The 14,779-nt window shown below is 47.9% G+C and overlaps 1 protein-coding gene across 1 annotated transcript in view; it reads left to right on the top strand.

The window, feature by feature from the left end:
* Positions 1-14,779, top strand: part of LOC127617495 (collagen alpha-1(XIX) chain) — a 177,726-nt gene that overhangs the window by 129,126 nt on the left and 33,821 nt on the right. Inside the window, exon 13 of the mRNA XM_052089471.1 lies at positions 8,250-8,294. Coding sequence (XP_051945431.1) covers positions 8,250-8,294 — 45 coding nt within the window. The remainder of the gene's footprint in view (positions 1-8,249; positions 8,295-14,779) is intronic.

Below are 14,779 nucleotides of genomic sequence, written 5' to 3'. Positions count from 1 at the left end.
GCTGTCCCTCAAAGCAGACGAAGAGCTGCTCAGAGCGTCTGGCTTGCTCTGTGTGCGGTCCAGGTAAATATGTAAGGCACGTACTGGACACAGCAGTGAAAGGGCTGGGTCTGCCTCCTCCCGGGGCAGCGCTTGCAGGTTCACCACCTGAACCCTGAAGGGTGTGGTAGGAACCTTGGGCACGTAGCCCGGTCGCGGTCTTAGGATCACGAAGTGTCTGCCGGACCGAACTCCAGGCAGGCGTCGCTAACAGAGAACGCATGCAGGTCCCCGACCCTCTTGATGGAAGCGAGCGCGATCAGCAGGGCGGTCTTGAGAGAGAGGGCCCTGAGTCCAACTGAGTCAAGCGGCTCGAAGGGGGTCTCCGGAGTCCCATCAGGACGACCGAGAGATCCCAGGAGGGAAATAGGTTAGGCCGGGAGGGAATCATCCTCCGGGCACCTTTTAGGAACCTGACGATTAAGTCGTGCTTGCCAAGAGACTTGCCGTCTACCGTGTCATGGTGGGCCGCGATAGCAGCGACATACACCTTGAGGGTGGAGGGGGACAGCCTCCTCTCCAGCCTCTCCTGAAGAAACACGAGCACTGACCTAACTGCGCACTTCTGTGGGTCTTCGGCTCGGGAAGAACACCAGTTCGCGAACAGACGCCACTTCAGGGCGTAAAGATGCCTGGTCGAAGGGGCTCTGGCTTGGTTAATAGTGTCTATGACGGCTAAGGGTAGGCCGGCTAGACCCTCCGCGTCCCGTCCAGGGACCAGACGTGGAGTTTCCAGAGGTCTGGGCGCGGGTGCCAGAGCGTGCCCCGTCCCTGAGAAAGAAGGTCCTTCCTCAGGGGAATTCGCCAGGGAGGGGCTGTCATAAGGAGCGTGAGATCCGAAAACCACGTCCGGTTGGGCCAGTAGGGGGCCACCAGAGTGACTTGCTCCTTGTCCTCCCTGACCTTGCATAGCACCTGTGCAAGAAGGCTCACTGGGGGAAAAGCGTACTTGCGCAGCCCCACGGGCCAGCTGTGTGCCAGAGCATCTGTCCCCAGGGGAGCCTCTATGAGGGCATACCAGAGTGGACAGTGGGAGGTTTCCTGGGAGGCGAACAGGTCTACCTGGGCCTTGCCGAACCTGTCCCAAATCAGCTGGACCGATTGGGGGTGGAGCCTCCACTCTCCGCCAGGCAAGGTTTGTCTTGACAGCGCGTCCGCTATCACATTGAGGTTGCCGGGGATGTGAGTGGCGCGCAGCGACTCCAGTCGCTGCTGACTCCAAAGGAGGAGACGACGGGTGAGCTGTGACATGTGGGGAGCGTACTCCGCCTTGGTGGTTTATGTAAGTCACCACCGTGGTGCTGTCTGTCCTGACCAGGACATGTTTGCCACGAATCATCGGAAGAAATTTCTTCAGGGCAAGACGAACGGCCAGCAGCTCTAGGCAGTTGATGTGCCAGCGCAGCGGGCCTCGGTTCCACCGGCCTGCGGCTGCGCGCCCGTTGCACACGGCGCCCCAACCCAACTTGGAGGCGTCGGTTGTAACCAGAACGCGACGGGACACCTGCTGCAAGGGTACCCCTGCCCGTAGAAAGCAGAGGTCTGTCCAGGGTTTGAAGGTTTGGAGGCAGGCAGTGGTAATTTCCACGCCGTGTGTGCCGTGGCGCCATGCTCGTCTCGGGACTCGAGTCTGGAGCCAATGCTAAAGTGGTCTCATATGCATCAACCCCAGTGGCGCGACCGCCGCGGAGGATGCCATATGCCCCAGGAGCTGTTGGAAACGTTTCAACGGGACCACGGTGCCTGGCTTGAAGGAAGCGAGGCATTTCAGCACTGACTGAGCACGCTCGTGGGAGAGACGTGCTGTCATTGAGACTGAGTCCAACTCCAAACCGAGAAAAGAGATGCTCTGGACTGGGGTGAGCTTGCTCTTCTCCCAGTTGACCTGAAGCCCCAAGCGGCCGTGGTGCTCGAGCACCTGGTCTCTGTGTGCGCATAGTAATTCCTGCGAGGGGCCAGAATGAGCCAATCGTCGAGGTAATTGAGTATGCGTATGCCCGCTCCTCATAGCGGGCAAGAGCCGCCTCAGCGACCTTCGTGAAGACGCGAGGGACAGAGACAGGCCGAAGGGGAGGACCTTGTACTGATACGCCTGGCCGTCGAACGCGAACCGTAGAAAGGGTCGGTGTCGAGGGCTAATTGAGACGTGAAAGTACGCGTCCTTCAGGTCTACCGCTGCGAACCAATCTAGATGCCGAACGCCAGATAGGATTTGTTTCTGGGTGAGCATTTTGAACGGGAGTTTGGACAGGGTCCGATTGAAAACTCGCAGGTCCAAGATCGGTCGTATGCCACCGCCTTTCTTGGGTACAACGAGTAAGGGCTGTAGAAACCCTTCTTCGTTTCGGTTGGAGGGACAGGCTCTATCGCGTCCTTGATTAGAAGGGAGGCGATTTCCTCGCGCAGGGAGAGGGCATGTTCGCCGTGCACTGCGGAGGAACGAACGCCCAGGAAGGGTAGCGGAGACCTGGCAAACTGAATTGCGTAACCGAGTCGAATGGTCCGGTGCAGCCACCGTGACGAGCTGGGCAGTGAAAGCCATGCCTCTAAGCTCCGTGCTAGGGGCACCAAAGGGACGAGTATTTTAGACGTATCCGGCGGGCTTCGCAGCGGTGCGGAACAGGTAACGCGGCGTCGTGAGGCGCTGTGGCGTCCCGAGGCTCTGGTGCTGAGAATAAACTCAAAGCACTTACCTTGTTCCGCGCACCCGGCAGGGGGCGGGTTCGTGACTGAGGAGGAGGTCTGCTGGCGTCCTCTGGACTCGTCTGAACCGGCCGTCCGGGGAACAGTCGTGGGCTGAGGGCGGGGACACCGCGTCCAGGAAGCCAGGACTGTCGAGGCCTGAAAGCAGAGTGCCGTGAGAACGGCATTTTGCGGGCCAGGTGACCCAGAGACAACAAGGAAATAGCTCTATTGTGTGTAAAGAATTTAACAAAAAATAAATTCTCCTTCCGGCCCTCCACCGGGGGACGGAGTGGTCTTACCAGCTCCGGAGCTGTTGTCTCGGTCTCTGGGTCGGTCATCTCAGGGGTGCCTGGGAGCCTTCTGGGTCCACAAGGGGTCCTGTGAGACGATGGGCGTCCAACTTCTGCGGGGAGCTCGACGCTGGGGCTGAGAGCTGGGCCCACTCACTTGTTAGTTGAGGCGGAGCACCACTTTCTTTCTTCCTTGAAAGCCGCAGGAGGGCGCCCTCGGCGAGCAGACAGGGCATGGCCCCTGGCGGCAGGTTTGCGTCAGGGCAGGATGTGTGAAAAATAGCCCTCGTCTGTTTCTTCACCACTGAGGACTGCCTTTTTGGGCGAAGTCGTCACGCGGCGAATCGCGAATCGACGCCGAGTCGCCGAATGGACAGAACTGGGAGACGGGGGTGTTTGAGAAAGCGTGCTTCGTCTGCCTCCTGTACTGCCTGTCCATCGTTGTGTTTCTGGACCACGGAGTGTGCATCGCCTGTTTGAGTGTAGTTCCTGCCGCACGTCAAAAACAGGACTACCCAAGTGCAAATTTTGAAATGCCCTGGCCCGGTGGACTTGCAGGAGGGGGCCATGGCGTGCAGGGGGGAGCGGTCAGGGACCGTTCTACCACCGAGGGTAGCGAGAGCGGAGGAGCGAGGAAGCTGGGCTTGCTCAGCTCGTCATGCACATCCGGGAAGGGTCCCAGGGGGGCGCGGCTGTGAGCGGCGCACATGCCCGCGGAACCAATTACCCGGGAAGCATAGCGGACCTTCGTGCGTCAGGCTCAGACTGGGCGGGGACCCGAAGGTGGCGGCCCAGGCGAAGTTATCCGCCTCGGCGCCACTGTTACGCTCTCCGATGCAGCGGTGATGTCATCATCCAATGCCAGGGAGCTCGAGGGACCGGACGGCAGGCCGTTAAGCCGGCCGCACTAATCCAGAGCTCGCGGGAAGCCGGCAAGCGTGCCGGGAGGCGGGAGGTTTCGAGGGATTTACCCGGCGAAAGCATCCCGTTATTCTCCCCAGATCGTTCTTCATCGCCGCTGCGCCTGCCTCAATCCCGTAGGAAGGAGGCGGCGCGGAGGGCGGCTGAAGTGGCTCTCTCACTACAAGAGAAAGCAGGGATCGCAACGCTGCCGCGGTTATGTTCTCGCACTGAAAACATAACCCATTGGAGAGAATGCTCATCCCGAGCTCGGACGGAAACAAGCAAGCGTCGCGGGGAGGCGGGGGTTTCGAGGGGTTCACCCGACGAAAACGGAGCCCGTCATTGCCCCCAAATCGTTTTCATCGCCACGGCGCCTGCCTCAATCCCGTAGGAAGGAGGCGAGCGCGGGGCGGCTGAAGCGGTTTTTCTCACTACAAGAAAAAGCCTACGACCGCAATGCTGTCATGGTTATGCACTCGCACTGAGAACATAGACCATTCATAAAAACGCTGCCTGCGTGTAATCGCAACCCAGGAATGCAAGGCAGTTTTTATGACCGTCAGAGGTGGGGAGAATCACCGCATCCAGAAACTACACAGAGGCGGAAAACCGTCTTTAAAAAGACGCGTCCTGAGAAGGACGTTCAACGCCGCTGTGTTTTGCTCTTTAGAGGAAATTACTCTTTTAAATAAAATCACTCTTTTATGAATGAAAGACTCGTGAGAGATCTTTCTTATCTGCAACTGTCGATGCGCTCAGGGCAGAAAGTGCACAGCCGTGCAAACAGGAGAAAGCCGCTGTTGTGCGCCGTAGAATCCAACAGCATGCAGCAGAGGATAGCAGGAACTCGGTGTGTAATACGCAGCAGTCTGCAAACACGACCATCGGCTCGAAGAAATTTTCTGAATGAACTCCCGTATTTGCGCCGCTTAAATACCCGTATGTCCGGGGGCGGGACATGCAAATACTGGCTGCCAACTCTCATTGGCCTTTTTTCATAGTACAGAGGTGAATATCGGCGCTCAAGAGAACCCCTCTATACATATACAGAGCACATGCACAAGACATGATTGCTTGATGGATATAAAGTCATATGATGACTTAATGGGCATATGGTATCAACTAATTTAATAATTAGTTTATAATTAACCACAGTATGTTAGATTGCATATGATTTGTACATATACAATTGTAGGGAATATTAATAAAGCAAAAACACTGAAAAAGAGAAAAACATTCACTGCATTCACTGCTCTTCACTACTCTGAGAAATTGCTCATTTTAATTTAGTTCAAACCCAAAGTCTGATAGCATTAATTCAGAAATGTATTAATGGATCAAATCAACAGTATAACCATTCTGTGGAATGTTACTGAAAACCAATTATGAATTTCACTTTCACCTGCAATATTTTTCCTGGTACCAGTCCATGTTTTCATCATTGCCATAAATGACTCAAACAAACTTTAAAAATGAAAAGATTGTGGTTTTCTGGGTCGGTTGTATCACTCTGGTCCAGTTTAAACTGAAAAGCGCAAATTTGCGCATATGCGAGTTTCCGCGCCATTGCACGTGTTTTATCACTTGTAGCGGCATGTTTGATGACTTGTTTAAAATAAATAAAGGTAATTTAGAACTGAATTTTTTAAGGCATTATTTGAAGATGTTCAATGACATATGTGCTAACAGAGAAATATTTGTCTGATTACAAATGATAAGGAAGGTCTGGTAGACCCGATTATCTAACAGCAGTTGTAAACCAGTCCAAAATAAACAGCAAGATTTTATATACAAATACACAGTAATACAATCACATAATTGCAGATATGTAAATGACTAATCATTTGATAATTTAATACATTTCTGCCTATAGTCTATATTTCACTCAGAGGGGCACCTCAGCCCACATGGGCGGCTGTAGAGCGGGTTTTCCACTAATCACAGGGTTGGTGGTTCGATTCCCGGCCCACATGACTCCACATGCCGAAGTGTCCTTGGGCAAGACACTGAACCCCAAGTTGCTCCCAATGGCAGGCTAGCGCCTTGCATGGCGTCATTGGTGTGTGTGAATGGGACACAGTGTAAAGCACTTTGAATACTGTTAAGGTTAAAAATGTGCTATATAAGTGCAGACCATTTACATGTGGACAAAGGAGTAGTTGCTTTGGCCACTGTAGCTACCCCCTGTGTATGTGCTTGGAACCAAGAATAAACAGAGAAATTTAATGTCAGAGCTGGATTTGAGAAAACGCTTTTTTACCGGTGAGCATGAGCGGTACTTGAGTGGAGCTTCCACTGTAATTTATTTTATTCAGATGCTATACCTCGTTTGTGCACCGCTGAATGCTTGCCACATGGGCTTAGACAGATGGCATAGCATTCATATGCAGCGTAGAGTTCCTATAAGAGGGAACGTCTGGGTTACGTACGTAAACTTGGTTCCCTAAGTAGGAACGAGAAGCTGCATAGCTGGCCATACTCTCTAGTAGCTGCATAGGCTCATGCCTATTGAAGAAAATCTGACTTGATGGCACGAAAGCGAGCACCTTTTCTGAGCCTATGACATAGCACCCTAGGGGCGTTTCTTAAGCACCATCAGCCAATAAATTGGCATGATCGTATAAGGGCTTCAGACCATGTGACACTCGGACGGTGTCCCATAGTGTTCAAACGCAGTGTCTTGTTTCCACTCAGGGAGCCAAGGTTACGTACGTAAACGAGATGTAAAAAAAACATAGCTTGAATGTGATGAGTAAAGTAAGGGATCATGTACAGTCAGCCAGTTGTTATATCAAACTAAACAGCTCAAATCCACCTCCACCTCCAGTTTCTGAGTTCTGTTGATGTTTAATTTGTAATTAATGAACTTCTGACCGCTCATTGTGATCCTGATAAGCCAAATATTACCAAATAAATAAAGAAATGCTCATGAAACATTGATTTGAGGTTGAATAATTATTTTTTGGTTTACATGTAGTGATCGCATAGTGATCCAAAAAGCAGGACAGATGGCTCGCAAATACCAGGATGAGCAGTCTGATACATGGAAGAGCAGTTGTTAATGAGAAATATCAGACCGCTAGATGCCGCCATTGACCAATAAGAATCGACTATTATAGAGAGCCTTGTAATATTACTTTTTTAAGTTACAGTATGAGTAGCTTGCAGCTTTGGAATCTACAGATTCAGAGTAGCTTCCCCAACACTGCTCATATTTTCTTTTTCATTAAACGTCAAAAAGCTCAGCTTGGACTTTCAGATAATGCCCTACACATGAATCCCATGAGAGTCCTTGTTGATATTGTTTCATCATTCATGTTATTGTTTACTTCCTGCATGTTTCGATTCCCTTTTTGCTTTGACACTTTTTCCAACTACACACACACTCATACACACATTCATACAGGGCTTGAGGATGAAAGCAGTTTATTCTTCTGTCAGTTCTTTATGTTGCAGCTAATGAAAACGGAAAACATGGGCTAACTCAACACTACAGAATTAAAAATTATGTAAATGAACAGTTCTAAGGAAACAGATGAGCCACTGGCTTTTGCATGTGTTCCCCATCCTCTTTCATCCATCCATGAAAACCGATAATACAAACACTCCTAATATAGACAAAAAGACAAAAACTCCCTGGTCCCCTATGTTCCCTGATGAATTCTTAATAATGGTGTACATATTACTGAAATTGCACCTTGCACTTGTATGAAAAACGTCTCCATAAAATAAATTTACCAAAGAAGACGGGGCCTTCAAAGTCACATCCAAATCATTCATCAGGGGACAATGTGGATACTTATTTCCCAGAGGTTACCACACCGACTGTCTTTATGTTAGATTTCTGATAGTATTGTGTTACTGTCATGCTGAGTTGAAAATTAAACCGGTGACTGGCAGTTTTGGCAGCTTTCATTGAACTCTCCTTACGCACTTTGCCATTTTTTGTGTTTTGGGCATACGAATTGAAGGCAGTTATTTATGTATTTGTAAATAGTCCATTATGTCCAGGCTACCGTTATGGGCTGTACAGCAAGGGCCTGCTCTCTTTGTCACTGTAGGCCTGGCTTGATTGATGGGGCTATGGATTGTCACAGCTGGAAAGGAGGGAGTGTGTGTGTGTGTGTGGGGGGGTTGGAGAAAGTGCCACACCACACAGGGTTCTACAATTAAGCTGTTTTCTTTTTGTTAATTAAAAGCAAATTAATTACTCCAACAAGAGGAGCTGTCGTCTTCTAATTGCCATCTCCATAGTGCACCCAGAAAAGCCAACATGGACCTGTTGTTCAAACAGTCTGTTGTTTCTCATTCTTGTCTTTCTCTGTTTCGTAGGGTCTACCGGGAAAATCAGGAGATCCAGGGACTCCAGGACCACCGGTGAGTCTTATTTTGTATTTCTGAAAAGATTTCCAATGAGGGTGGAGGCATTTTAAGGTTTCTTCTTCCCTAGAATAGATAAAAAACTTCTCATTTACATACATAACCTTTGTTCCCAGAGAGGAATGAGACGCTGCGTATGAACACTATGGGACATCGTCCAAGTGTCACATGGTCTGAAACCTTATACAATCACGGCAATTTATCGGCTGATGGCGCTTAAGCGACGGCCCCATGGAGCTATGTCACGGGCTCCATAAAGGTGCTCACTTTCATGTCACTGTGTCAGATTTTCAGCTGCTATAGAGTATGACCAGCAATGCAGCATCTCATTCCCCTCAGGGAATCAAGGTTACGTACATAACCGAGACGTTCCCTTTCGTGGAACTCAAGCTGCATATGAATGCTATGGAAACAATATACATTCACGTCATACAAACAGTAGCTGCTAACTTTCTAAGCCTGTGTGGTAAGTAAACAGTGGAGAGAATCTGGGAAGCAGGAGTCAAAATCCTCTTCCAGATTATAAAGTCTAACAAATGTATTTGGAGAGGACCACCTTGCTGCCATACAAATGTCCTCCAAGGATGCACCTCCAGCCAAAACCCATGAGGATGCCATGATCCTCGTAGAATGGGCTCGAATACCTGAAAGTGAAGGTAAACCGAAGGTAAAACTTCATAAGCACTCGAAATTGCATCAATAAGCCAATGAAACAGTCTTTGCTTAGACACCGAAACACCTCTGTTGTGGCCACAAAAGCACACAAACAACTGATAAGCATATGTTAACCCCAGCCCCAAAATGCTCCTGCAAAAATTCCAGCACTGTACCGACAGGGCTGTACACCACCAAGCAAAATTAAGCCAATTAAACATATATAGCCTCCTTGTTGATGGAGCTCTGGCATTTAGAATCATCAACCACAATGGGAGATAAACCATCATTTAAAAGAGCGCCCCGTTGAGGGGCCACACCCATAACTTCCATAAATGCGTATCGATGCCCAGCGGTGCCAGGGGTGAGAGAGGGGACCTATTCTCTGGGTATCAGACTCTGTCTGGACAGGAGATCTGCCCCTAAATTCAACCATCCTGGAAATTGTATGGCTCATAGACAGAACCTTGTTCTGTGCCCACAGAAGGATGTGATGTGCCAGTCTCAGCATGGCACAAGCAGCACCGTGAACATCTCCAGACAGTGTATGTGTCAATCCAGCCGCTACCATATACAGCGCCCCAATCCACAGAGGAAGTGTCTGTCATTACCACCTAGCGGCGACACACCTGTCCCAACGGAACACATGATATTAGAAAGCTGGACCTTTTCCATGGCAATAGAGCCTGGAAACACCCACGCATCACTCTGAAAGGACAAAACACATGCCTCAGTGGCTGAAGTCCCTTTGTGTAGTTCATCCACGTCTTGCACGCAATAAGCCTATGAGTATGACAGCAGATGCCACGATCATGAGTCCCAAAAGCCTGTGAAATTTTCTAGCTGGGAGAACACGTCCCGTTCTGAACATTGCTAGATACTGGCGTAATGACAGAACACTCCCAATCGCTCTAGAGAGAACCCAGGGAGAGAGATGTCTACCATGGAGCTGGTATCCAGAACACACCATTCCCCAGGGGAGGGATGGGTAGAAAATGTTCCTTTCCTCTGCCTGCTGTACCCCCAATGGGCTGCGGTACCCATGGTGTCGCAAAGGAAGCAGTTTCCTCACTCCCTGGGTCACTTAGCCAGTTCCCACAACCGCCATTCTCATGCCGATCAGGCACCGAGCACTTGCAGTCGGGCCCCCGTGAACACGGATCCTCAGCCTTCATGTGCCCAAATGTACCACACTCGTGCCTCAGGCTGAGTGCCTGGTGCTCACACACCTCAGTAGTTTAGGGCTTCTGGTAAACTGGGAAAAGAGCAAGCTCTCCCTTGGTTCTCTTTTCTCAGCATGGAATTAGACTCAGTCTCAATGACAGTGCGCCTCACGAGTGAGCACCCTCGGTCTGTGATGAACTGCTGAGTTTGTTCAGACTGGGCAAAATGTCAAAACAATTTCAGAGGCTCTTGGGGCATATGTCACCCTCAGCGACGGTCACGCCACTCGGGTTGATGCATATGAGACCGCTTCAGCACTGGCCTCAGACTTTAGTCCTGAGATGGGCACCCCCACCCCTTCCTGCCGTCACTTATTCAGCCCTTGGACAGACCTCTGTTTTCTACGGACAGGAGTCCCCCTACAGCAGGTGTTCAGATTTGTCATAGTTACTATGGACTGGGGCGCTGTTTGCAATGGGCACGCAGCCGCTGGTTCCTGGATGGGGCCCCGGCTGGGTTGGCACATCAACTGCCTAGAGTTGCTGGCTATATTTCTTGCCCTCCGCAGATTTCTGCCGTTGATCCGTAGCAAACACGTGTTGATTCGCTTAGACAACACAGTGACCTATATATATATATATATATATATATATATATATATATATATATATATATATATAGTGTATATAAATTGCCAGGGTGGCATTCGTTCTCGTCGCATGTCGCAACTCGCCCGCCATCTATTCCTTTGGAGTCAGCAGCGGTTGAGGTCGCTGCACGCCACTCATATCCCGGTAACCTAAACACCACAGTGGATGTGCTGTCACATCAAGTAATGCTCTGCGGAGAGTGGAGACTCCACCCTCAGGTGGTCTAGCTGATTTGGGCTCGGTTCAGCAGAGCACATGTAGATCTGTTTGTCTCCCAAGGTTCCACCCACTGCCCGCTCTGGCACTCTATGACAGAAGCCCCACTCGGCACAGACGCATTGGCACACTGCTGGCCCCAGGGGCTGCGCAAATATGCATTTTAGCTGTGCAAGGTCAGGGAGGTCGAGGAACAAGTAATTCTCGTGTTCCCCCCACTGGCCCACTCGGACTTTGCTTTCGGATCTCAGGCTTCTCACGACAGCACCTCCCTGGCAAATTCCCCTGATGAAGGACCTTCTTTCTCAGGGACGGGGAACCCTCTGGCATCTGAGCCCAGACCTCTGGAACCTTCACGTCTGGCCCTTGGACGGGATGCGGAAGATCTAAATGGTCTACCACCAGCTGTCGTAGACATGATTACTCAAGCCAGAGCTCCATCTGCCAGGCAGCTTTATGCCCTAAAGTAGCGCTTATTCGCAAATTGGTGTTCTTTCCAATCTGAAGACCCACAGAGCTGCCCAGTCGGGTCAGTGCTCTCATTCCTGCAGGAGAGGCTGGAGATGCGGCTGTCCCTCTCCACCTTGAAGGTTCATGTAGCCGCATAGCGGCTCAATACAATGCAGTGGACGTTGTCCTCTCGGGCCTTCGGGGAGACCTGTTTGAGCCACTTGACTCAGTCGAACTAAAGGCCCTCTCCTTGAAGATGGCTCTCTTGATCACACTCACTTCCATCAAGAAGGTTGGGGACCTGCAAGCGCTCTCTGTCAGCTACACTTCACTGGATTTTGGTCCGGAAGACTCTCATGTCATTCTGAGACCCCGACCAGGCTATATGCCCAAGGTTCTTACGACCCCATTCAGGGATCAGGTAGTGAACCTGCAAGTGCTGCCCAGGGAGGAGATAGACCCAGCCTTAGCTTTGCTGTGTCCGGTGCGTGCTTTGCGCACCTATTTGGATTGCACGCAGAATTTTAGACACTCTGAGCAGCTCTTTGTCTGCTTTGGTGGACAGCGGACCCACTTCCTTTCAGGGGGGAAAAGACCCTGCAGAGACCACATCCTGCCCAGGCTCCCAGGCTAGTTACGTCGCTTCCCTCCTTCAGGGATGTGGAGAACAATATGTCGTCTCTTGGGGAATTGTGGAAGGTTACATGCAGTCTGATGCACCTGCTATTTTCGCACGGAACAGCTTGCTTGCACCTGCATCAGCAGTCCACGTAACATGTTCAGTGTTGTGCCGTTTTTAAATAGAGACCCATAGTGTCACGTTATCATGTCCCCTGAAGCATACGCAAATTCCATAATAAAAGTAAGGATTGTCCTTCCATATGAGGAATTCAAGCTTGAAGTTCATCTGTTTCTACGAGCCAAGTCAATAGGTGGCAGCCTCAATGAACCTCACAAGTGGCACAGCCTAGGGATGGGCGATACCACTTATTTTCTTTTCAATCCGATACCAAGTACTTTTAGACCAGTATAGCCGATATCGACACCAATACTAATACCTTTAATAAATTAAACTTTTTCGAATTCTTTGGATAAAATTTGCAATTTAAATTATTACTTTAAACTTTTTTTATATATATATTTATAGGCCTAAGCAGCCTTTACCTTTTAAAAATGTGTAAGTATAAGCTATATATAAAACCACAAAATTAACCATATATATTATGAAATGGTTATTAAAACCAAGTTACAATATGGATACTACAGTAATGCTGTAGCAAAACCATGATTAATTGTATCAAAACTAGGTATGCACCGAAATTTCGGCCACTGAAAATTTTCGTCCAAAAATTTAATTTTTTGTTTTGGCCGAAAGAGAAAAAAGGCCAAAAATATGTGCCAATATATATGCCTCCCTGCCCCTCATTGCTCAGGTTTCACTCTCGATCGATCTAATCATAATCACAGCGCTTCCAAGCAAAGGCCGATGTCAGTGGTGTGGAAATACTATATAATACTAATAAGCAGTACCGCCGCAACCTATACGCATATTACGTAGTCTGCGTAGGGCACCAACTCCCTAGGAGGGCACCATCTTTACCTTGGAGGGCACCAGAAACTCCACTGGGTACCCTTCCTTGCACGTTATATGTTATTCAAGGACCCGAAAACAGTTGTGGAACACAGTCGATCGCTTCATGCTCATATTGCGAACACGACAATCCTCTTGACTACTGGCGCATGAACAAAGATCGCTTTCCATTGCTTGCGCGGATTGCACTCAGGTATTTATCTGCCCAAGCACCAGCACAGAGAGAGACTATTCAGTGCAGCATCTCATGTTCTTGAGTTGCCAGAAAGCTGAGCAACTTTTGATCTTGAAGAGAAACCTGACACTTTTACTTAAATAGAAAGCAGTCCAATTTGCTATGTGTATAGCAATTACATTAAAATTTGTTTAGCCCTGCAAAACTTTGTTCTTCACTTGAGGCTACATCTGTCGTTTACAGCTGAGTTTGGTTTTAGTTCAATTACTGCTGTTTTGCACTGTTATTTTGCACAATAATTTTATATTAAAGTAGAAATAAGTTTACATAAACAGAATAGAGGCCCTCTGCCATTCTGTATTCTGCCTGTTGTTATAATTAAAATATTAAAACTTTTTGTATTTGCAATATGCTAGCCTAGAGCTGCTAAGTTCATTACTTGACTGCTGTTTTGCATATCATTAGAGTTTTCTATAACGTTACATTTATTGGATAACTGGTATAAAAACAAAAATCTGTTAAATTTGATTGTTAAAGAACTGAATAAAGAATAATATATTTAATATTGTTATAATATATTTTCTGTCCGATTTTGGTGTGTTACTTTCAATAAAAATGTGAAAAATTTAATTGAATTGTAGTTTTCAATTCAGATTAATTAAATTCATGAAATTAATAAAAAAAAAAAAGTATAATATTAATACAATTATATTTTAAAAAAAACTATTTTAAAATAGGTATTAAAAAAAAGTCATTTTTGGTTTTCGGTAAAGTGCATCCTGAATTTTCGGTTTTGGTTTCGGCCCAGAATTTTCATTTCGGTGAATCACTAATCAAAACCTTGGTTACTGGTAAAAACGAAACAAAAAAAACATGGTTACTACAGTCGTGGGTACTAGTCATGGTTAATACAATATTACTTCAGTAAATCCATGAGTAGTTTTCATATGGGTAACATTTATTAATGAGGATTAAAGATCATTATCAATGTTTTAACACATCTGAATTTAAATAAACCTGTAAAAATGGTCACGCAAGACCATTATAATACGTGTCATGTCTAGGTTTGTCATTACTTAATGTGAATTAATGTGAGTAACTCCAGATGCTGTTTTTCTGTAAGTACCTCAGGAAAGCACTGCTCCCCCTTTGAACGAGCACTATTACTGAAAGGGTGAGCGCTGTCTGTCTGCTGGTATATTTTAGCATTTCTGCATGTCAAGATGAGCTGAAGAAAAAATTGTTCCAGTGCCATGCAACAATTCGCTAATATAATTTCCACTTGGAATTCACTTCCAATCTTATGAGATGCATTACTATTCACGTTATCTAAATAATAAGATCACTAGTTAAAAAAAAACTTCAGAATCAATATTTTTATGTGAGGATCGATATTCTTGATACCACATTAGTATCGGAAGTATCGATACATTAGTATCGATCCGCAATCCCTTGCGCAGCCACAGAATGAAAACCTCTCACTTAGGAGGAAGCACAACAGGTGGGCGAAACACAACAGAATACAGGAATCTTGAGAAATTTCTACAATCATTTACTTGACACAACAACCTAAAAATGCAGT

The sequence above is a fragment of the Xyrauchen texanus genome, chromosome 24 (genome assembly GCF_025860055.1).
Source record: "Xyrauchen texanus isolate HMW12.3.18 chromosome 24, RBS_HiC_50CHRs, whole genome shotgun sequence".
Classification (NCBI taxonomy): Eukaryota; Metazoa; Chordata; class Actinopteri; order Cypriniformes; family Catostomidae; genus Xyrauchen; species Xyrauchen texanus.
Note: the sequence above shows the minus strand (reverse complement) of the source record. Positions and strands in the feature narration are given on the sequence as shown.